The 22,547-nt window shown below is 46.4% G+C and overlaps 1 protein-coding gene across 1 annotated transcript in view; it reads left to right on the top strand.

Annotated features, from left to right (window-relative positions):
• The first annotated feature begins 300 nt into the window (after nt 1–300).
• The window catches only part of LOC122544236 (sialoadhesin-like), a 92,034-nt gene continuing 69,787 nt past the window's right edge, over nt 301–22,547 (top strand). Inside the window, 5 exon segments of the mRNA XM_087980946.1 lie at nt 301–430; nt 804–885; nt 11,862–12,227; nt 19,890–20,081; nt 20,084–20,257. Of these exon segments, the coding sequence (XP_087837072.1) occupies nt 846–885; nt 11,862–12,227; nt 19,890–20,081; nt 20,084–20,257 (772 nt within the window). The 5' untranslated portion in view covers nt 301–430; nt 804–845.

Here is a 22,547-nt window from a genome sequence, read left to right as displayed (position 1 = left end):
CAAACATCTGCCTGACTCAGCAGTGAATACACAGGAAGGCCCCACCCCGAGTGCTTTCTGGGGAAGGGATTTCCACACGTTAGAAAGTGGCCACTCTGTTCTTTGATCCTGTAACGTGGATACAGGGCGGTGGTCAATCAGCATCTCAAACCTGTTACATAAGATCAGGAGGAAGTCCATTCAGCCCCTCAGACCATATTAAATGCTGCCCACGGCCGCATTCAAACAATCAGGGCCATACAAAGCAGTTTGTTTGAAATCCTGTTAAACAGCTGACTTCTGCCTTTGAGCTGACTTCCTGATCTCATTCACTGTGACACAGTCAGTCCTTTCGAATTAAATACATGGGAGAAGCACAGGAAGGAACCATTCAGCCCAGGCAGAGTGCATTGGCACTTAGTCCCCGGGCAAGCAATCGGACAGAACCAGGGTGAGTAACGGCAGCTCACTTCCAGGACCAACATCATCCTGTGTTGACATTGTGACTCTGTAAAAACAGACTCCAATGATTGGTGGCTTCAAAATATTTCTGTTTAATATTAAGTTCGGGAGCCTAGTGTTGAAGTCGGTAGTATGGAGCATCTTTCTAGATTAGGGGAAATGCAGAGACATGAGCATTGTGGGGAGGTGAAGGGTGATATATAAATGCAAACCCTTCATTGGTTTACTTGTTTGAAATTTTGTAGCTTTGCAGAGTACCTGTCACCCCAAAGGGAATTAGAGTTTTCAGTGAGGACGTTGTGTAAAAGTAGTTCTGATCTCTCGGACAGGAGTGAGGTTTCATTAACTCCTTTCTCTTTCAGAGCCTTCGAGGGAGAAGCTGATGAAATATCTGGGAGCAGACAATGATCAAGGGATCTTACTTCCTGCTGTTCCTTCTCCAAGGTAATGTCATCGTCATTTTGGACAGATTTACGATTTATCGTGTTTGTGACAGATTGTTCTTTGTAGAATTGCTACAGTGTGGAGGGAGGCCATTCAGCCCAGCAGGCTGGCACCTACCCCACCAAAGAGCATCCCATCCAGACGCAGCCACCCAGCCCACTCTATCCCCAGCATTTACTATGGCTAACCCACACATCCCTGGGCACTACAGGGCTATTTATGACCAAACCTGTACATCTTTACACCCACACAGGCACAGGGAGAACGTGCAAATGCCAGACAGTCACCCAAGGGTGGGATCGAACCCCAGTCCCTGCTGCTGTGAGGCAACAGTGTGATCCACTGAGCCATCATCCTGCCTCTTTCTTGAGCTCTGATTGGGAACTAATTCAGCAGGGAGCTGGGTTCCAGACTCCTCCTAACTTTAGGAGATAATGAGAACTGCAGATACTGGCGATTAGAGTCGGGAGTGTGGTGCTGGAAAAGCACAGTAGGTCAGGTAGTATCTGAGGAACAAGAGAATCAGCGTTTCAGGTAAGAGCCCTTTGTCAGGAATGAGGCTGTGAGATGAGGGGGTGGAGAGATTAATGAGTGGGGGGCTGGGGGAAAGGTACCTGAGAGTGTGAATACTAGGTCTAGCTCACTCAACACCCCTGTGCTCACTGACAAAAGTAGTGGAGGAGCACAGAGATCCCCAAGTGTATATTTTAAGTGAAAAGGAGATTACAATGGGTAGGTGTGGGGAAGGGCCTCAGTGGGATTGGATCTGAATGAGGCATTGCCATGCTCTAGGGCAGTAACAGGCTGAAGCAAAGCTCCTTAATAAGAACTGGAAAATGACCTCGACTCTGATGCCACCATTTCGATAACTATTCTGGATGCGGGTACTACGGGGTAAGTGAACTGATACATTCTGCAGTGGCTAAACCCAAAACACTACACATGTAGTATCTCCCACTCATCTTCCTCCTCCTCCTCTAAGCAAAACAAATGACTCTGTGTGGGAGGTTGGTAAGATAAGGATTTTTTTTTCATTTCTTTTGGCCAATTAGAGCAGAGTGAATGGAGACTAGGGCAGTTGCATGCTCCTCTTGCAAGATGTGAGAGGGAAGGGTCACCATTGGTGTTCCTACTGACTGTATCTGCTCCTCACTGACTGCGTTAGGGAGCTGGAACTGGAGCTGGGTGAACTTCAAATTATTCAGGAGGCTGAGGGGGTGATAGAGAGGGGTTATAGGGAGGTAGTCACATCTAAGTTACAGGACAAAGGTGGCTGGATGACCGTCAGGAGAGTAAAAGGGAATAGGCAGACAGCGCAGGGACCCCCTGTGGCTGTTCCTCTCAATAATAAGTACACCACTTTGGATATTGTTGGTGGGTACGACCTACCAGGGGAAAGCCACAGTGACCCAGCCTCTGGCACTGAGCCTGGTTCTGTGGCTCAAAAGGGAAGGGGGAGAATAGGAGATCGATAGTGAGAGGAGATTCAATGGTGAGAGGAACAGACAGGAGATTCTGTGGACGCGGACAACACTCCCGGATGGCATGTTGCCTCCCGGGTGCCAGGGTCAGCAATATCTCGGATCAAGTCCACAGGATTCTTAAGAGGGTGGAGAGCAGCCAGAAGTCATGGTACACATTGGTACCGATGAGATAAGCAGGGAAAGGGAGGAGGACCTGAAAAGTTAATATAGGGAGTTAGCTTGGAAGCTAAAAGGCAGGGCGCGCACAGTAATAATCTCAGAATTGTTACCGGTGCTACAGGCTAATGAGGTTAGGGACAGAGAGTGAGTGCAGCTGAACTCATGGCTGCAGGGCTGATGTAGGAGGAAGGGCTTCAGACATGTGGATCATTGGGATACCTTCTGGGGAAGGTGGGTCCTGTACAGGGAGGATGGGTTGCATCTGAACTGGAGGGGCGCTGATACCCATGAGCGGGAGGCTTGCTACAGCGCTTCAGGAGGGCTTCAACAAGTTTGGCTGGGATATGGGAACCAGAACAGTGGATCAGAGAATGGGGTAGCTGGTGAACAGGCAGGTACAACGTGCAGAGAGTCTGTGAGGAAGGATAGACAGTTGTTAGGGCAAAGGTGCAGTCCGTGTGACAGGTTGGAGTGTGTCTATTGAAACACAAGAAGTATCAGGAGTAAGGGTGATGAACTTAGAGCATGGATCAATACTTGGAGCTACGAAGTTGTGGCCACTATGAAGATTTGGATGTCACAGGGCAGGGATGGTTGTTGGATGTTCCAGGGTTTAGATGTTTCAGAAGGAATGGGGGGAGGTGAAAGAGTGGTATTGCTAATCAGGAATAGCTGCAGAAAGGGGGGTTGTTGAGGAGGGTTTGTCTACAGAGTCAGTATTGGTGGAAGTCAGAAACAGAAAAGGAGCAGTCACCTTATTGTGAGTTTTCTATAGACCCCCCCAATAGCAACAGAGACACGGGGGAGCAGATTGGGAGGCAGATTTTGGGAAGGTGCAGAAATAACAGGGTTGTTGTCATGGGTGACTTTAACCTCCTTAATCTTGATTGGAACTTCCTTAGTTCAAATAGTTTGGATGGAGCCGATTTTGTCCGGTGTGTCCAGAAAGGATTCCTGACTTAGTATGTAGATAGGCCGACTAGAGGGGAGGCCATATTGGATTTGGTGCTTGGCAACGAACCAGGTCAGGTGTCAGATCTCTTGGTGGCAGAGCATTTCAGCGAGTGATCACAACTCCCTGATTTTACTATACTCATGGGGAGGGATAGGAGCAGATGATATGGGAAAGTATTTAACTGGGAGAGGACAAATTCCGATGCTATTACGCAGGAACTGTGGAGCATAAATTGGAACAGATGTTCTCAGGGAAATGCACATCAGAAATGTGGAAGTTGTTTCGGGAGCACTTGCTGCGGGTGCTGGATATTTTTGGAGGCAAGGAAGGGATGGTAGGGTGAAGGAACTTTGGATGACAACAGATGTGGAACATCTATTCATGAGGAAGAAGGAAGCTTACTTTTGGTTGAGGAAGCAAGGATCAGACAGGGTTCTAGAAGGTTACAAGGTAGCCAGGAAGGAACTGAGAAATGGACTTCGGAGAGCTAGAAGGGGACATGAAAAAGCCTTGGCAGGTAGGATTAAGGAAAACCCCAAGACGTTCTACACTTGTGAGGAATAAGGAGATGGCCAGAGTGAGGGAAGGCCTGATCTGGGATAGTGGAGAGAATTTCTGCCTGGAGTTGGAGGAGGTAGGGGAGGTCCTTAATGAATTTTGCTTCAGTATTCACTCATTTCTGAGGACAGCATGAAACAGGCTGATACGATCAAACAGGTTGATGGTAAGTGAAAGTCTGGAAGACCAGGTGAGCTGGCTAGGGAGCAGCTCCTCATTGCCAAGATTAAAACCTCCCATTTTGCAAAAGCAAGACAAGTTCTTTTCCACGTGTTCCTGCAGTCCTACAACTTTGGTGTCAGGTTCCTCAGTGTCCCCCCCCCCCCAACAACCCTGCCTGCTGCCCCTGTGTCTCACTTGTTCATATCAATGAAGTCATGAATCTCAAGGCCATGTGGGTTTTCTCCTGCCTGAGGCTGAGCTGGTGCCTAATCTTCTCAGTGGCCATGATGTGGAGGTGCTGGTGTTGGACTGGGATGGACAAAGTCAGAGATCACAACAACAGCAGGTTACAGTCTAACAAGGTTATATGAAATCACAAGCTTTTAGAGCACTACCCCTTCACTGCACCTGATGAAGGAGCAGCACTCCGAAAGCTTGTGATTTCAAATAAACCTGTTGGTCTATAACCTGGTGTCATGTGACTTCTGCCTTCAATCTTCTGGGGGCCAGTGACCCGGGAAGTTTTTCTCACTCTGTGCCAACTGCAGAGAGGTGGCAGTGAAATGCTCAGCAGCAAATGCACTCATAGAGACGTTGAAAACTGGAGCAGGAGCTCGCTCTGCCATTTAATATGATCACAGCTGACCGACTAACTCAGTCCCCATACCCTTTGTTCCTTTTATCCCCAAGAACTACCACGAACTCCTTCTCGAAAACATTCAATGTTTTGGCCTCGACCGCCTTCTGTGACAGACAATTCCACCAGCTCCCCCATTCACTGCCTCAGCCCCAAATGGTTTTACCACCTCCCCTGGGGGGACCTGAGTATGGACCTGACAAGGGAGTCATGAAGGGAATAGTCTTTACGTAAAGTGGATAGGGGTGGAGAGGGAAATATGTCTCTGGTGGTGGGTCCATTTGTAGGTGGTGGAAATGGCGGAGGATGGTGCAATGTATATGGAGGCTGGTGGGGTGAAAGGTGAGGACAAGGGGTGGGGTTTCAGTCCTTGTTGCGGTTGATGGGGTAGGGTTCGAGGGCTTACGTGTGGGAAGTGGATGAGATGCGCTGAAGGGCATCATCGACCATGTGGGAAGAGAAATTATGGTCCTTGAAAAAGGAGGCCAACTGGTGTGTTCTGTGGCGGAAGTGGTCCTCCTAGGAGCAGATGCAGTGGAGGCAGAGGAATTGGGAATGAGGGATACAGGAGGCAGGATGGGAGTCATTGGGTTTTTAGAAGATGTCCATGCTGAGTCGGTCACTGTTGACGGAGATGGAGAGGTCCAGGAGGTGGAGGGAGGTGTCTGAGATGGACCAGGTGAATTTAAGTTCTGGATCAGTGGTGCTGGAAGAGCACAGCAATTCAGGCAGCATCCGACGAGCAGCAAAATCGACGTTTCGGGCAAAAGCCCTTCATCAGGTATAAAGGCAGAGAGCCTGAAGAGTGGAGAGATAAGCTACAGGAGGGTGGGGGTGGGGAGAAAGTAGCATAGAGTACAATAGGTGAGTGGGGGAGGAGATGATAGGTCAGGGAGCAGAGGGTGGAGTGGATAGGTGGAAAAGGAGCTAGGCAGGTCGGACAAGTCCGGACAGGTCAAGGGGACAGTGCGGAGCTGGAAGTTTGAAACTAGGATGAGGTGGGGGAAGGGGAAATGAGGAAGCTGTTGAAGTCCACATTGATGCCCTGGGGTTGAAGTGTTCCGAGGCGGAAGATGAGGCGTTCTTCCTCCAGGCATCTGGTGGTGAGGGAGCGGCGGTGAAGGAGGCCCAGGACCTCCATGTCCTCGGCAGAGTGGGAGGGGGAGTTGAAATGTTGGGCCACGGGGCGGTTTCGTTGATTGATTAGATTAGATTACATTACAGTGTGGAAACAGGGCCTTCGGGCCAACAAGTCCACACCGACCCGCCGAAGCGCAACCCACCCATACCCCTACATTTACCCCTTACCTAACACTACGGGCAATTTAGCATGGCCAATTCACCTGACCTGCACATCTTTGGACTGTGGGAGGAAACCAGAGCACCCGGAGGAAACCCACGCAGACACGGGGAGAACGTGCAAACTCCACACAGTCAGTCGCCTGAGGCGGGAATTGAACCCGGGTCTCCGGCGCTGTGAGGCAGCAGTGCTAACTGCTGTGCCACCATGCCGCCCACTAAATGTACATTGGTGCGGGTGAGTACATTAAACTAGAATGCATGCTTGTTAAAATTTGAACAAAGGCTGGCTGTGCTGATTAACGATGCATTGTTAATGCTGTAACATTTTACGAAACTCCTAGAAGCAGTGAAATTGAGGAATTTCCCAGCACTGAAATTTGAAAGGGTTCAGAATAGATTTACAAGGGTTGGAGGATTTGAGCGAGAGGGAGAGGTTGAATAGACTGGGGTTGTTTTCCCTGGAGTGTCAGAGGCTGAGGAGTGACCTTAGAGGTTTATAAAATCATGAGGGGCATGGATAGGGTGAATAGACACGGTCTTTTCCCTGGTGTGGGGGGAGTCCAGAACTATAGGGTATTGGTTTAGGGTGTGGGGGTGGGAAGATACAAAAGAGACCTAAGGGGCAACATTTTCACATAGAGGGTGGTATGTGTATGGAATGAGCTGCCGGAGGATGTGGTGGAGGCTGGTACAATTGCAACATTTTAAAAGGCATCTAGATGGGTATATGAATAGGAAGGGTTTGAAGGGATATGGGCCGGGTGGTAGGTGCCTGGAACGTTAGCAGAGGTGGTAGAGGCAGGCACGGTAGATTCATTTAAGATGCATCTGGACAGATGCATGAGTAGGTGCGGAGCAGAGGGATACAGATGCCTAGGAATTGGGCGACATGTTTAGACAGTGGACTTAGATCAGCTTAGGCTTGGAGGGCCGAAGGGTCTGTTCCTGGGCTGTAAATTTTCTTGTTCATTGGGTGGTGGCACATGGGGCTACATCAGATTGGGATAGCTGGTCCTCATGGATGTGTACATTTCTATGAAGCGCTCACCCAGCCTTTAAGAGCACAAATTTACTTCCTTTTAAAATGCTTTAAATTAGATGATGCACAGGGAGTTGAGGTGTATACTTCTTGATGGATTGGTGCGGGTGTCTCGGAGATTTTCCCTAAAGCGCTCTGCTAGGAGGTGCCCAGTCTCCCCAATGTAGAGGAGACCGCACCAGGAGCAACGGATACAATAAATGATATTAGTGGATGTGCAGGTAAAACTTTGATGGATGTGGAAGGCTCCTTTAGGGCCTTGGATAGAGGTGAGGGATGAGGTGTGGGCACAGGTTTTACAGTTCCTGCGGTGACAGGGGAAAGTGCCAGGATGGGAGGGTGGGTTGTAGGGGGCGTGGACCTGACCAGGTAGTCACGGAGAGAATGGTCTTTGCGGAAAGGGGTGGGGAGGGAAATATATCCCTGGTGGTGGGGTCTTTTTGGAGGTGGCGGAAATGTCGGTGGATGATTTGTTTTATGTGGAGGTTTGCAGGGTGGAAGGTGAGCACCAGGGGCGTTCTGTCCTTGTTACGGTTGGAGGGGTGGGGTCTGAGGGCGGAGGTGCGGGATGTGGACGAGATGCGTTGGAGGTCATCTTTAACCACGTGGGAAGGGAAATTGCGGTCTCTAAAGAAGGAGGCCATCTGGTGTGTTCTATGGTGGAACTGGTCCTCCTGGGAGCAGATACGGCGGAGGTGGAGGAATTGGGAACACGGGATGGCATTTTTGCAAGAGATAGGGTGGGAAGAGGTGTAATCCAGGTAGCTGTGGGAGTGACCAGGGCCTCCAAGCCCTCCGTTTTTTCCTCTCCAGACATCCCCAACAGTACCCTTCCACCGACACTCTCATTCGTTTGGCCGAACTGGTCCTCACCCTTAACAATTTCTCCTTTGAATCCTCCCATTTCCTCCAGACCAAAGGGGTAGCCATGGGCACACGTATGGGCCCCAGCTATGCCTGGAGAAAGTGAGGTCTGCAGATGCTGGAGATCAGAGCTGGAAATGTGTTGCTGGAAAAGCGCAGCAGGTCAGGCAGCATCCAGGGAACAGGAGAATCGACGTTTCGGGCATCAGCCCGAAGAAGGGCTGATGCCCGAAACGTCGATTCTCCTGTTCCCTGGATGCTGCCTGACCTGCTGCGCTTTTCCAGCAACACATTTCCACCCCAGCTATGCCTGTCTCTTTGTTGGCTACGTCGAACAGTTGATCTTCTGTACTTACACCGGCACCACTCCCCATCTCTTCCTCCGCTACATTGATGACTGCATTGGCGCCACCTCGTGCTCCTGCGAGGAGGTTGAGCAATTCATCAACTTCACCAACACATTCCACCCTGACCTTAAATTTACCTGGACCATCTCTGACACCTCCCTCCCCTTCCTGGACCTCTCCATCTCCATTAGTGACAACCGACTTGACACTGACATTTTTTACAAACCCACCGACTCCCACAGCTACCTGGATTACACCTCTTCCCACCCTATCTCTTGCAAAAATGCCATCCCGTATTCCCAATTCCTCCGCCTCCGCCGTATCTGCTCCCAGGAGGACCAGTTCCACCATAGAACACACCAGATGGCCTCCTTCTTTAGAGACCGCAATTTCCCTTCCCACGTGGTTAAAGATGCCCTCCAACGCATCTCGTCCACATCCCGCACCTCCACCCTCAGACCCCACCCCTCCAACCGTAACAAGGACAGAACGCCCCTGGTGCTCACTTTCCACCCTACAAACTTCCACATAAACCAAATCATCCACCGACATTTCCGCCACCTCCAAAAAGACCCCACCACCAGGGATATATTTCCCTCCCCACCCCTTTCCGCCTTCCGCAAAGACCGTTCCCTCCGTGACTACCTGGTCAGGTCCATGCCCCCTACAATCCACCCTCCCATCCTGGCATTTTCCCCTGCCACCGCAGGAACTGTAAAACCTGTGCCCACACCTCCTCCCTCACCTCTATCCAAGGCCCTAAAGGAGCCTTCCACATCCATCAAAGTTTTACCTGCACATCCACTAATATCATTTATTGTATCCGTTGCTCCTGGTGCTGTCTCCTCTACATTGGGGAGACTGGGCGCCTCCTAGCAGAGCGCTTTAGGGAACATCTCCGAGACACCCGGACCAATCAACCAATCCGCCCAGTGGCCCAACATTTCAACTCCCCCTCCCACTCTGCCGAGGACATGGAGGTCCTGGGCCTCCTTCACCGCCGCTCCCTCACCACCAGACGCCTGGAGGAAGAACGCCTCATCTTCCGCCTCGGAACACTTCAACCCCAGGGCATCAATGTGGACTTCAACAGCTTCCTCATTTCCCCTTCCCCCACCTCATCCTAGTTTCAAACTTCCAGCTCCGCACTGTCCCCTTGACCTGTCCGGACTTGTCCGACCTGCCTAGCTCCTTTTCCACCTATCCACTCCACCCTCTCCTCCCTGACCTATCACCTTCATCTCCTCCCCCACTCACCTATTGTACTCTATGCTACTTTCTCTCCACCCCCACCCTCCTCGAGCTTATCTCTCCACGCTTCAGGCTCTCTGCCTTTATTCCTGATGAAGGGCTTTTGCCCGAAAACGTCGATTTTGCTGCTCGTCGGATGCTGCCTGAATTGCTGTGCTCTTCCAGCACCACTGATCCAGAATCTGTTTTCTAGCATCTGCAGTCATTGTTTTTACCAGGTGAATTTAAGATGGAATGTGTTGGTGAAGTTGATGAACTGTTCAACCTCCTCGTGGGAGCATGAGGTGGTGCCAATACAGTCACCAATGTAGCGGAGGTAAAGGTGGGGAATGGTGCCTGTGTAACTACGGAAGATGGATTGTTCTACATAGCCGATAAAGAGAGAGGCATAGCTGGGACCCCGTACGGGTGCCCATGGCTCCCCCTTTTATCTGGAGGAAGTGGGAGGATTCAAAGTAGAAATTATTGAGCGTGAGACCAGTTCAGCCATAGGAATGAGTGTCAGTGGAAGGGTACTGGTGGGGTCGCTGGGAGAGGAAGAAATAGAGGGCTTGGACACCTTCGTCATGGCGGATAGAGGTGTATAGGGACTGGATGTCCATGGTGAAGATATAGAATTGTTCCAGTCTCTTTGCATGTGTCAGACCGGCCATCCCATGCATCAGCCTCTTGATTCCAATGTCTCTGACATACTCACCGGTTGGCTATGCTTTACTACCCAGTGTGCAGGCTAGGTGGGTTATCCATGGGAAATATATGGTCACGGAATGAGTCTGGGTAGGATGCACTTCAGAGAGTCAGTGTGAACCAGTTGGGCCAAATGGCCTGTTTCCACACTGCTGGGATTCTGCGATTCTATAGGTCAGTATCTGAGCTGGAGGAAAGTGCAGGAGGCAGCCTTGCTAGTGCATCTTCTGAGGGCTGTGTGTGCTGTCTTCCTCAGACATGGAGGCGGTAATGCCTTGCAGGGATGCCCTCTTGGCTGCGGAGACAGTACCAGTGCTGCTCATGCACAAAAAGAGAGAATGTGTCAGCATCAGTGATAGAAGATTGCGCATTGTTAAGAGTAAATTCTGAGTGAGGTGACATGCAACTAGCGCAGCAGTGGACAATGCTCCTTACCTGGTCGCTGTGACATTTTATTCACAGGATGTGGGTGTCACAGGCGAGGCCAGCGTTCATTGACCAGAGAGCAGTTTAGAGGCAACTACATTGCTGTGGGTCTTTGATTCACATACTGAATCAAAAACTTTTCTTGTACACACTTAACAAATTCCTCTCCATCTAAATCCTTAACACTATGGCAGTCCCAGTCTATGTTTGGAAAATTAAAATTCCCTCCTATAACCACCCTATTATTCTTACAGATAGCTGAGATCTCCTTACAAATTTGTTTCTCAATTTCCTTTTGACTATTAGGAGCCTATAATACAATCCCAATAAGGTGATCAACCCTTTTTTATTTTTCAGTTCCACCCAAATAACTTCCCTGGAATTATTCTGGGAATATCCTCCCTCAGCACAGCTGTAATGCTATCCCTTATCAAAAATGCCACTCTCCCTCCTCTCTTTCCTCCCTTTCTATCCTTCCTGTAGCATTTGTATCCTGGAACATTAAGCTGCCAGTCCTGCCCATCCCTGAGCCATGTTTCTGTAATTGCTATGATATCCCAGTCCCATGTTCCTAACCATGCCCTGAGTTCATCTGCCTTCCCTGTTAGGCCCCTTGCATTGAAATAAATGCAGTTTAATTTATCAGTCCTGCCTTGTTCTCTGCTTTGCTCCTGCCTGACCTGACTGTTTGACTTGCCTTTGTTCTCAACTGTATCAGTCTCAGATTGAAACCTTTCCTCACTATCTCCCTGGGTCCCACCAATTCACCCCCTCCCCCTTTACTAGTTTAAGTCCTCCTGAGCAGCTCTAGCAAATCTCCCTGCCAGTATATTAGTCCCCTGACAGGGTGCACAATGACCTTTTAAACATGGTGGAAGACTGGCCTCATTAAATAAGGTCCCGAGGACCATGAGCCAATATAGGGTGAACCTGTCTACTCCTGTGCCCAGGATTCCCCTCCATCTGCTGTGTAACCTTGGGGAGTTCCTGTGTGTCCTGTAGATGGTTCACACTGCAGCCACTGTGTAACAGTAATGGGGGTGGATATCGAGCCTAATGGATCTACAGGCTATCCAGTGCTAAATACTGTTATTTGTCTCCCCAGCTGGACTGGCACAAGAGTGGAAATCGCACAGTCCTCGTAAGGTGACAGCGCAGAAAGGCTTCTGTGCTCAGATTCCATGTAACTACAGTTATCCATCACATCTGGTAAACCAACCACGAGTCGGAATCTGGTTTTATAAAACAGGATGGAAACAGTGGTCGACAGCCTTTCATTCCCAATATCGGAGTTATGAGGAAACTCAGTTCCGCCATCGGACCCAGCTGTCTGGAGACCTGAAAGATGGAGACTGTTCCCTGATTATAAACAACATCAGATGGGAAGATTCAGGATTTTATTATTTCAGAGTGGAATTTAACGAAAGGGAAAAATATAGATTCAAACCGGAAACCCTACTACAAATTTCTGGTAAGTGCTGTGCAATAATTACTCAACAATTCACATCCAGCAGTCAATGAGAAATAACACAAACACAGCTTACTGTAACCCAGTGTCTGATTATCGATAACCTGGTGATAGCTTCCAGTTCCATCCTAAAGCAACATCCAATACTCCCTTTACTCTCAGTAATTTGATGTATTAACTGGACTATCAGGTTATCCTCTTCATCCATCTCTTTTAATTCTGTTTAAAAGACTGACATACAGACAAAAGAAGGACTTGCATTTTTATAGTGCCTTTCACCACCGCAGGACATTCCATAAAGCATCAAAAGCAATGCAGTAATCCTTGAAATGTGGAATCCCGCCCTCTCTGATTAAAGAATTTCCTCCTCAATTCCTGATTGGATTTATTAATGATGGTCTTATATTGACAGCCCTAGTTCTGGTCTTCAGTTCCCATAACTCTGTGTGTTTTTAAAATTCATTAACAGGATTGGCTAAGCCAGCATTCATTGCCCAGAGGGTCATTAAGTGTCAACTATATTGCTGTGGGTCTGGAGTCACATGTAGGCCAGACCAGGTAAGGATGGCAGTTTCCTTCCGTGAAGGACATTAGTGAGCTGGGTGGGTTTTTTTCCCAAAAATTGGCAATGGGTTCAGGGTCGCCATAAGATTCTTAATTCCAGTGTTTAAAACTTGAATTCAAATTCCACCATCTGTCATGGCAGGATTCAAGCCCAAGTAGTAGTCCACTGATAAACCACTAGGTCATCAGCTCCCTGTCCAAAGTCTCTCTGAAATTAAAACTTCTCCATCAGGTCAACGTCAGCCATGTCTTCCAAGAGAAAACAGAGCCAGTCTTTTCCTCCACTCCTGATTGGTTCATTCATGCATTTTGGGATCATCCTGGCCAATCAGTTTGACACTCTCCCCAGTCCCTCCATATCCTTTTTGTCATATAGAGACCAGCGCTGCGCCCAGTATCCCAGGTGTAGCCTGACCAAGGTTCACAGCAAGTTTCACGTCGCGTTTCACGTCGCTTCCATTTTATATCTCGATATAGAATGACTAATGTCTGGTTGGTTTGTTTGTTTGTTTTTGTGACCAATGCTATCTCCACAAGGAGCGCTGTGTGTGTGTAGCTGCAAAATCGGAATGGTCGTTTTGAATATGCATCCAACAGCAAAGGGCTGGAATTCTAAATAAATATAATAAGGTCATCAGGGCCAGAGCATTGAAACTATTTTTGGAATGATCATAATTCCATAAGACATAGGAGCATTCAGCCATGGAGTTGGTTTCATCATTCAATGAGATCATAGTCAATCTGATCATCTAGGAGAAAGTGAGGGACTGCAGATGCTGGAGATCAGAGCTGAAAATGTGTTGCTGGAAAAGCACAGCAGGTCAGGCAGCATCCAAGGAACAGGAGAATCAACGTTTCGGGCATGAGCCCTCCCTCAGGAATGAGGAAAATGTGTCCAGCAGGCTAAAATAAAAGGTAGGGAGGAGGGACTTGGGGGAGGGGCGTTGGAAATGTGATAGGTGGAAGGAGGTTAAGGTGAGGGTGATAGGCCGGAGTGGGGGTGGGGGCAGAGAGGTCAGGAAGAAGATTGCAAATTAAAAAGGCGGTGCTGAGTTCGAGGGATTTGACTGAGACAAGGTGGGGGGAGGGGAAATGAGGAAACGGAGAAATCTGAGTTCATCCCTTGTGGTTGGAGGGTTCCTAGGTGGAAGATGAGGCGCTCTTCCTCCAACTGTCGTGTTGCTATGGTCTGGCGATGGAGGAGTCCAAGGACCTGCATGTCCTTGGTGGAGTGGGAGGGGGAGTTGAAGTGTTGAGCCACGGGGTGGTTGGGTTGGTTAGTCCGGGTGTCCCAGAGGTGTTCTCTGAAACGTTCCGCAAGTAGGACTCCTCCATCACCAGACCATAGCAATATGATGGCTGGAGGAAGAGCGCCTCATCTTCCACCCTGCAGACCAGTCTGGAATGAGAGGCCATAGCATTAGGCCGAGGGCTGGCAGATTTCAAACCGAGATGAGGATCATGAAACTCAAAGGGTCGTGAATCTGCCCCAGAGTATGGTGTTCACCAGGACGCGGAATAAATTAAAGAAGGAGATTTCCCATTAGTAATGAGCTAAAGGGTTATGGAGGGAAGTGGAGTTGACACAAAGATGAGATCATCGTCGATTCACCTGCTCCTTGGATGCTGCCTGACCTGCTGCACTTTTCCAGCAACACATTTTCAGCTCTAATCTCCAGCATCTGCAGTCCTCACTTTCTCCTAGAAGATTTTAACCTACTGCGAATCCTCTTGCAAGGATACCTTCCTTGAAGAAGCTCTCTTCCTCCCTCTGCAGAAGGGCTCATGCCCGAAATGTCGATTCTCCTGCTCCTTGGATGCTGCCTGACCTGCTGCACTTTTCCAGCAACACATTTTCAACAAAGATGAGATCAGTCATGGTTGTATTAAATGGTGGAGCAGACTTGAGGGGCTGAATGGCCGATGTCTGCTCCTCATTGTTATGTTTTGAAGAATTCCACAGTTTTACTACCCTCTGAAAGAAGGAATTCTGCCCCATCACTTGCTTTCCATTTTGAAAAACTCTAACCTAACTATAAAAGCTGTGATGAAGTAGTTATTGTTTAACTCAAATCCACCTGGTGCCAGTGTGTCCCACAAAATAATCAAGTCCCATTTCTCTAAAGGTTACATGACCTAAGTAAGCTACAAGTGAACACCACCCCAGTTCCATTTTAACCTTTGAGTGTTGTAAGCGAGCATTACACAGTTCATCAACCATACATGAACCAGCCCATGGAGAGGAAAGGAATTATTCATAGAACAGTATGAACAAAGCAAGTGGCTATCAAGGGACAAGGAAGTGGAATATGCTGAATAAACATAAAGAATAATACATACAGAGACCTAAAGGTGGAAGTAAGCTTACTGGAACTCAAAATCTTACAGTCAAGGATGGAGAACTGCTAAATATAGCACTAACAAAATAATCAGGATATCATGGGACTGGTATCTTGATTAACTGGACAGTGGGCTGAGGAATAGCAGATGGGGTTTAATTTAGTAAATGCGAGGTGTAGCATTTTGGTAAAGCAAACCAAGGCAGGGCTTACACAGTTAATGGTAGGGCCTAGAGAGTGTTAATAGAACAAAGCGGATGAGGGGTACAGGTTCATAGTTCCTTGAAAGTGGCGTCACAGGTAGACAGGGAGGTGAAGAAGGATTCCTGCATGCTTGCTTTCACCGGTCAGAGTATTGAGTATAGGAGATGGGATGTCTTATTGCAGCTGTACAATGGCTGTACAATCGATGGCGAGACCACATTTAAAGTAGTGCCTGCCTGCAATGGAGGTCTATAGAATCATGAGGCATGGATAAGGTAGAGAGTCAACAGCATTTTCCGATGGTAGGGAGGGTTTAAGACTAGAGGGCATGACTTAAGGCGAGGGTGAGAGATAGAAAAGCAACCATTGGGGCAACATTTTCACACAGAGGGTGGTGAGTGGAAAGGGCTGTCAGAGGTAGTACAGAGGAACCTCGATTATCCGAACAACACGGGAGGGCAGTGTTTTGTTCGGATCATTGATTATTTGGATAATCGATTTCACCTTAAACAAGGGAAGCCATACTGATCCAACGCTGTGCTCGACCAGAGAATTTGTTTAAATCTGTAGTTTTGATGAGTCCGCTATGTAAATAACCTAATCTTTGTATTTTGCAAATTGCAGGTTAAACTGAGAAAGACTAAACCCTTACCATGACATAAATATATGAAATTCCAGCATTTAGCGAGGTCCCGAGCAGTTTCTACAATCACAAGAGCATTTGTCAGTTTATGGTGAACTCAGTGTCGAGATAGAAAGACAGGAGCACTTTATATGTTTCTTTACCTTTTATTTTCATGAACGGCCCAGTAAAGTGATGGGAATAAAGCAATTACTTTTGCATAGGGCTGTGTAACTAACCGTTATGTAAAAAAAACAGTCGCTGATGCTTGAGATGCTTGTGTTTCTTTGTGTTGTCAGCATTTTCACATGTTCTTCAGTACAGGCAATTCAAATTCACTTACATCTTTAATGCAGTGTTTTTATGGGACCTTGAGGTCTTGTTCAGGTAATCCGAAATTCGGATAATTGATATTCAGATAATCGAGGTTCCTCCAGTCAAAGGGAAATTGAGAAACAAATTTGTAAGATCTCAGCTATTTATAAGACTAATACGGTGGTTATGGTAGGGGATTTTAACTTTCCAAGCATAGAATGGGGCTACCATAGTGTTAAGTGTGTATAAGACAATTTTCTGATTCAGTATGTGGATGTACCTACTAGAGAAGGTGCAAAACTTGACCTACACTTGGGAAATAAGGCAGGGCAGGTGACTGAGGTGTCAGTGGGGGAGCACTTTGGGGCCAGCGACCATTAATTCTATTAGTTTTAAAATAGTGATGGAAAAAGATAGACCAGATCTAAAAGTTGAAGTCCTAACTTGGAGGAAGACCAATTTTGACAGTATTAGGCAAGAACTTTCAAAAGCTGATTAGGAGCAGATGTTCGTAGGTAAAGGGAAGCCTTCAGAAATGAGATAACAAGAATCCAGAGACAATATATTCCTGTCAGGGTGAAAGGAAAGTCTGTTAGGCACAGAAAATGCTGGATGACGAAAGAAATTGAGGAGTTGGTTAAGACAAAGAAGGAAGCATATGTCAGGTGTAGACAGGATAGATCAAGTGAATCCTCAGAAGGTATAAAGACAGTAGGAGTATACTTAAGGGGGAAATCGGGAGGACAAAAAGGGAACATGCAATAGCTTTGGCAAATAGAATTAAGGAGAATCCAAAGGGTTTTACAAATATATTAAGGACAAAAGGATAACAAGGGAGAGAATAAGGCCCCTCCAGGATCAGCAAGGCGGCCTTTGTGTGGAGCCGCAGGAGATGGGGGGAGATACTAAAAGATGCTATTTTGCATCAGTGTTTACTGTGGAAAAGAACACAGAAGATATAGAATGTAGGGAAATAGATGGTGAAATCTTGAAAAATGTCCATATTACAGGGAGGAAGTGCTGGATGTCTTGAAACGCGTACAAGTGGATAAATCCACAGGATCTGATCAGGTGTATTCTAGAACCCTGTGGGAAGCTAGGGAAGTGATTGCTGGGCCTCTTCCAAGATATTTGTATCATCGATAGTCACTGGTGAGGTGCCGGAAGACTGGAGGTTGGCTAACGTGGTGCCACTGTTTAATAAGGGTGGTAAGGACAAGCCAGGGAACTATAGACCAGTGAGTCTGACCTCGGTGGTGGGCAAGTTGTTGGAGGGAATCCTGAGGGACAGGATGTACATGTATTGGAAAGGCAAGGACTGATTAGGGATAGTCAACATGGCTTTGTGCATGGGAAATCATGTCTCACAAACTTGATTGAGTTTTTGAAGAAGTAACAGAGGATTGATGAGGGCAGAGCAGTAGATGTGACCTCAATAAGGCATTCAACATGGTTCCCCATGGGAGACTGATTAGCAAGGTTAGATAGAGTCATAGAGATGTACAGCATGGAAAGAGACCCTTCGGTCCAACCCATCCATGCCGACCAGATAACCCAACCCAATCTAGTCCCACCTGCCACCACCTGGCCCATATCCCTCCAAACCCTTCCTATTCATATACCCATCCAAATGCCTCTTAAATGTTGCAATTGTACCTGCCCTCCACTACTTCCTCTGGCAGCTCATTCCATACATGTACCACCCTTTGCGTGAAAAAGTTTCCCCTTAGGTGTCTTTTATATCTTCCCCCTCTCCCCCTAAACCTATGCCCTCTAGTTCTGGACTCCCCCGACCCTAGGGAAAAGACTTTGCCTATTTACCCTACCAATAATAGGAGGTGTAGTGGACAGCGAAGAAGGTTACCTCAGAGTACAACAGGATCTTGATCAGATGGGCCAATGGGCTGAGAAGTGGCAGGTGGAGTTTAACTTAGATAAATGTGAGGTGCTGCATTTTGGGAAAGCAAATCTTAATAGGACTTATATACTTAACGGTAAGGTCATCGGGAGTGTTGCTGAACAAAGAGACCTTGGAGTGCAGATTCATAGCTCCTTGAAAATAGAGTCACAGGTAGATAGGATAGTGAAGAAGGCGTTTGGTATGCTTTCCTTTATTGGTCAGAGTATTGAGTACAGGAGTTGGGAGGTCATGTTGCGACTGCATAGGACATTGGTTCGGCCACTTTTGGAATATTGCATGCAGTTCTGGTCTCCTTCCTATCGGAAGGATGTTGTGAAACTTGAAAGGGTTCAGAAAAGATTTATAAGGATGTTGTCAGAGTTGGAGGATTTGAACTATAGAGAGTGGTTGAATAGTCTGGAGCTGTTTTCCCTGGAGCGTTGGAGGCTGAGGGGTGACCTTATAGAGGTTTATAAAATCACGAGGGGCATGGATAGGGTAAATAGACAAGGTCTTTTCCCTGGGGTGGGGGAGTCCAGAACAAGGGCATAGGTTTAGGGTGAGAGGGGAAGGATATAAAAGAGACCTAAGGGGCAACGTTTTCACGCAGAGGGTGGTGCATGTATGGAATGAACTGCCAGAGGAAGTGGTGGAGGAAATGTGTCACACGTGTACCATTGGTCAACGAACCAACCACTGAAAACTCGACCCATTGAGAACTGATCACGCAGGCAGTGTACACAGATGAGGGTATATGAGAAGGTGCTCCAAGGTTATGGTTAACTCACTCACACATAGTATCTCGCAAACGTTAAGGGCATTTAAATGGTCGTTAGATAAACATATGGATGAAAATAGAATACTGTAGGATAGATAGGCTTCAGATTGGTTCCACAGGTCAGCGCAACATCAACGGCCGAAGGGCCTGTACTGCACTGTAATGTTCTATATTCTCTGTAGATTGTTTGATCAAGTACTTGGAGACCATCCACTCCAGTCTGACACTCAGACAATCCAATCAACCAGGCAATCCAATTTATGTGGAGACCTGAGCATAATGCCTGTCGGATTAAGACTTTGGAAGTACTAAATAAGCTTGTTTGTGTGAATAATCTTGGGAATTTTGAGTTGTTGATATCCAGAGTAAGCCCATAGGCCGAGGACAGACTTAACAGAAAGGTAACTGGTTGATTCTTTGCAATATAATGGGATCCAAAAACTTCCAACTTCCAGTTTACATTTCCCCAAAGCGAGGTACACAACCCTTACAGTGTGCTTCAACGGTGTGACTTCAGGCATGGGTACCATACATCAAAATGGCCATTTTTAGTGGTGACACATCTCCTGCATCGGGAACAAAAACTTCATTTGTCCATTCACTTTATCAACCTGCATCACAACTTTTACTGATGAATATATTTGTCCAATCACCTTGTTTTAGGAATAAATGTATTTGTCCTGTACATTATGTTACCCTCTGACCCCACTGAGACACTTGTTTCCAGCACATGCTGCAAACTCTATTTTTCCACCACAATATTATGCTGTAGATTTATTATTGAGGCAGTTCAATTCTAAATCGATTCTGCAAATTAATGGAAAACGCTTTGGAACTCTTTGGAGTCCTCCTCAGTATTGACCATTCTCAATCCAGTCTAACCTGTACATTTGGAGATTAGTACAAGCCATTCAATGTTAAATGCTATTGCTTCTCTGCCCAGCTGGGCTATCACTAGAGTGGAAAGGCAATACTCCTCAAGAGGTGATAGTGCAGGAAGGTTCCTGTGCACAGATACCATGTCGTTACAATTATCCATAGTGTCTGGAAAATCAACCACGAGGTGGAATCTGGTTTAATGGAGAGACTGAGAAGTTACGGACTCCCATAGTCTTTCACTCCAAGGGTCACAATCACGGACACGAGGGTTCCACAATCAGACCTGGCTGTCTGGAGACCTGAAAGATGGCAACTGTTCTCTGATTATAAACAACATCAAGCAGGAAGATGCAGGGCCTTAATTTTTTAAAGTAGAATTTGACAATGGTCCGAGTCATCACTATTATCCTGTAACCCGGCTTCGTGTTTCTGGTAAGTGCTGTACTGTAATTGCTCAGTGGGAAGTAACACAAACAGTGATGCTTACACATGAACACAAAATACAGCTTGTTCTAACACAGTGTCTGACTGGGTCAATACCTGATCGTCCCTCTATCATTGCTTTGCTTCAGCTTCATAGAAGGTTGGTACAACGGGGTGGTTTGGTTGAACACTTCAGAAAGTATTGAAGAGTCAGTAATGCTGTGGGCCTGCATGTAGACCAGACTGGGTAGGATTTCCTTCCCTGAAAGATATTCATGAATCAGATAGCTTTTTACAACAAATTAACCATGGTAACATGACCAGTCATCATTGGGCTAGCTTTAATGCCATGTTTATTCTTAATCCATTTCAAATTTTCCCAGTCACCGTGGTGGGATTTGAGCCCATGTCCCTGGACCATTATCTTGGAGCTCTGGATTTGGTTACAATCACATCTGATTGCATCACATGACAAGCCTGCTCCCAGAATAACACCTGGCTTGATAGATCATAAGTTTAATGATTTGAAACTGGTTAATGTGTTGGTTAGTCACGGAAACATAGTCACATGAGGCTTCAGACATTCTTTAACAATGGAACGTCTGGTTATTACACATTTTTTACAAAACAATTTATCAATGTCTCTGTTGCAGTTACAAAACAATGTGTCAACCTGTTTCCCAACACTCTGTTACAGTGGCTCAAATCTAGAGGAGTTACACTCCTATCTCAACTCTTCAAGTTTCTATTTATCTTTAAACCAAAACATGAAGACAATTTTACAGTTCCTTTCAGTGGCATAAACCTTGCACAATTCTAATGGGCCAAACACTTTTTAAATTCGCACAGCCAAACAATTTCTATCTCAAACTCTCCTGGCTTGGAAGCTTCATAAACTAAAAACAAGGTTACCACTGTGACTGGTTTTCACTGAACTGAAAATAAAATAAAAAACTGCATGCTGAATCGAAAACAGAAAATACTGGAGAAACCAAAAATATCCTGCTTTGCATAAATCTGTTCCCTTTCAAGCAAAGTCTTGTTTCCTTCTAAACTGAAGTCAGAACAAAACTAATGGCCTTGCTCTGTTTACACAACCTATCATGAACTCAAAGTGACAAATATCTTATTCCATTAACACAGCCAGGGATCATCCAGGCTTTTACCTGTTCTCTACTTGGAATTTAGGTGTGATGATGCTGCGGTGATTTTGCCCTAGGTTTTTTTAAGGAGAGGCTTTATGACAGAGGTAATGAGCTGTCTATTTTGGAATACCAATAAAGAAAGCAGTTTGTGAGGACTTGGGGATTTTTAATGTGGAGCAATAGAAGCAGCCTGGATGGGTGTGGCCAGCTTTCACACACAGGAGTTTCTAGTTTTTTTTAGTTTGTAGGATTACCTGTCAACAGCTGATGTCGGAGTCTCAACAAGGCAGAAGTTGCTGGAGTTTTGAAGAAGGTGAAACCATTGTTTCCCTCTCTCAGTTACAGCGAGAAGCTGGAGCTTCTCTCTGCTGCTGGGTTAACCGGGAGACAAATCTATCTTTCTGAATTTGCCTTTGTGCCAAGGGCTGATTTTACAGGATGTTACTATATTGGAACAGTTCATTAGTAATCATTACTAAATCTATTATTCTGTTAAGTTTTCTAATAGAGTTGTTATTCTAAGTTCTTCTCTTATTGTATTTTAATTATAGTGTTTAAATAAATTGTGTTTTGCTTAATGTTCAAGTAGTTTGACCAATCAGATTGCTTTGGGAACACATCACATTATATATCCCTTTAAAATGAGAAAAATGTAGGGTCTAGGCTACCTTCTTAAAATATTTTGAGGGGATCTAGTCTGATCCATAACATTAGGTCACTGCTCCAGAATGACCTTCTGATCATTTTAACATAAATCTTCACGGAACTAACCTATATTTCTTGTCCTCTGTTTTGACATCTAGATCCATCTTAATTATTAAATAGGTTTTATCATGATTCCTAGTCCAGTGGCATTACCACAACAATGTCACCTCTTAATGAACTGAGCCCCCAATGGACTTACTTTGTCCACCCATGTTAGCAACTTCCATTAATCTCTTTATTCTGAAGTTGAAGATATCAATAAGTGTTACTACAGTGTGTCGTCAGAAATCTTCATTCAGAGTGTGATTAACTGGACATATCTTAATACCTTGAACTGTTTGAAAGCAGAGGGGACTGACTACAGCAGCACAAAAGGCTACAGTTGCAAAGAGAACATAAGCTGCTTAGCCAACTCGGTGAGTCTGAAACACTTTCACAGAGAGGTCACA

Source organism: Chiloscyllium plagiosum, unplaced genomic scaffold (genome assembly GCF_037043375.1).
Source record: "Chiloscyllium plagiosum isolate Xiang-an unplaced genomic scaffold, Cpla_swu_hap1 HiC_scaffold_38, whole genome shotgun sequence".
NCBI lineage: Eukaryota > Metazoa > Chordata > Chondrichthyes > Orectolobiformes > Hemiscylliidae > Chiloscyllium > Chiloscyllium plagiosum.
The sequence above is the reverse complement of the archived record's forward strand: the minus strand, read 5'-3'. Positions and strand labels throughout refer to the sequence as shown.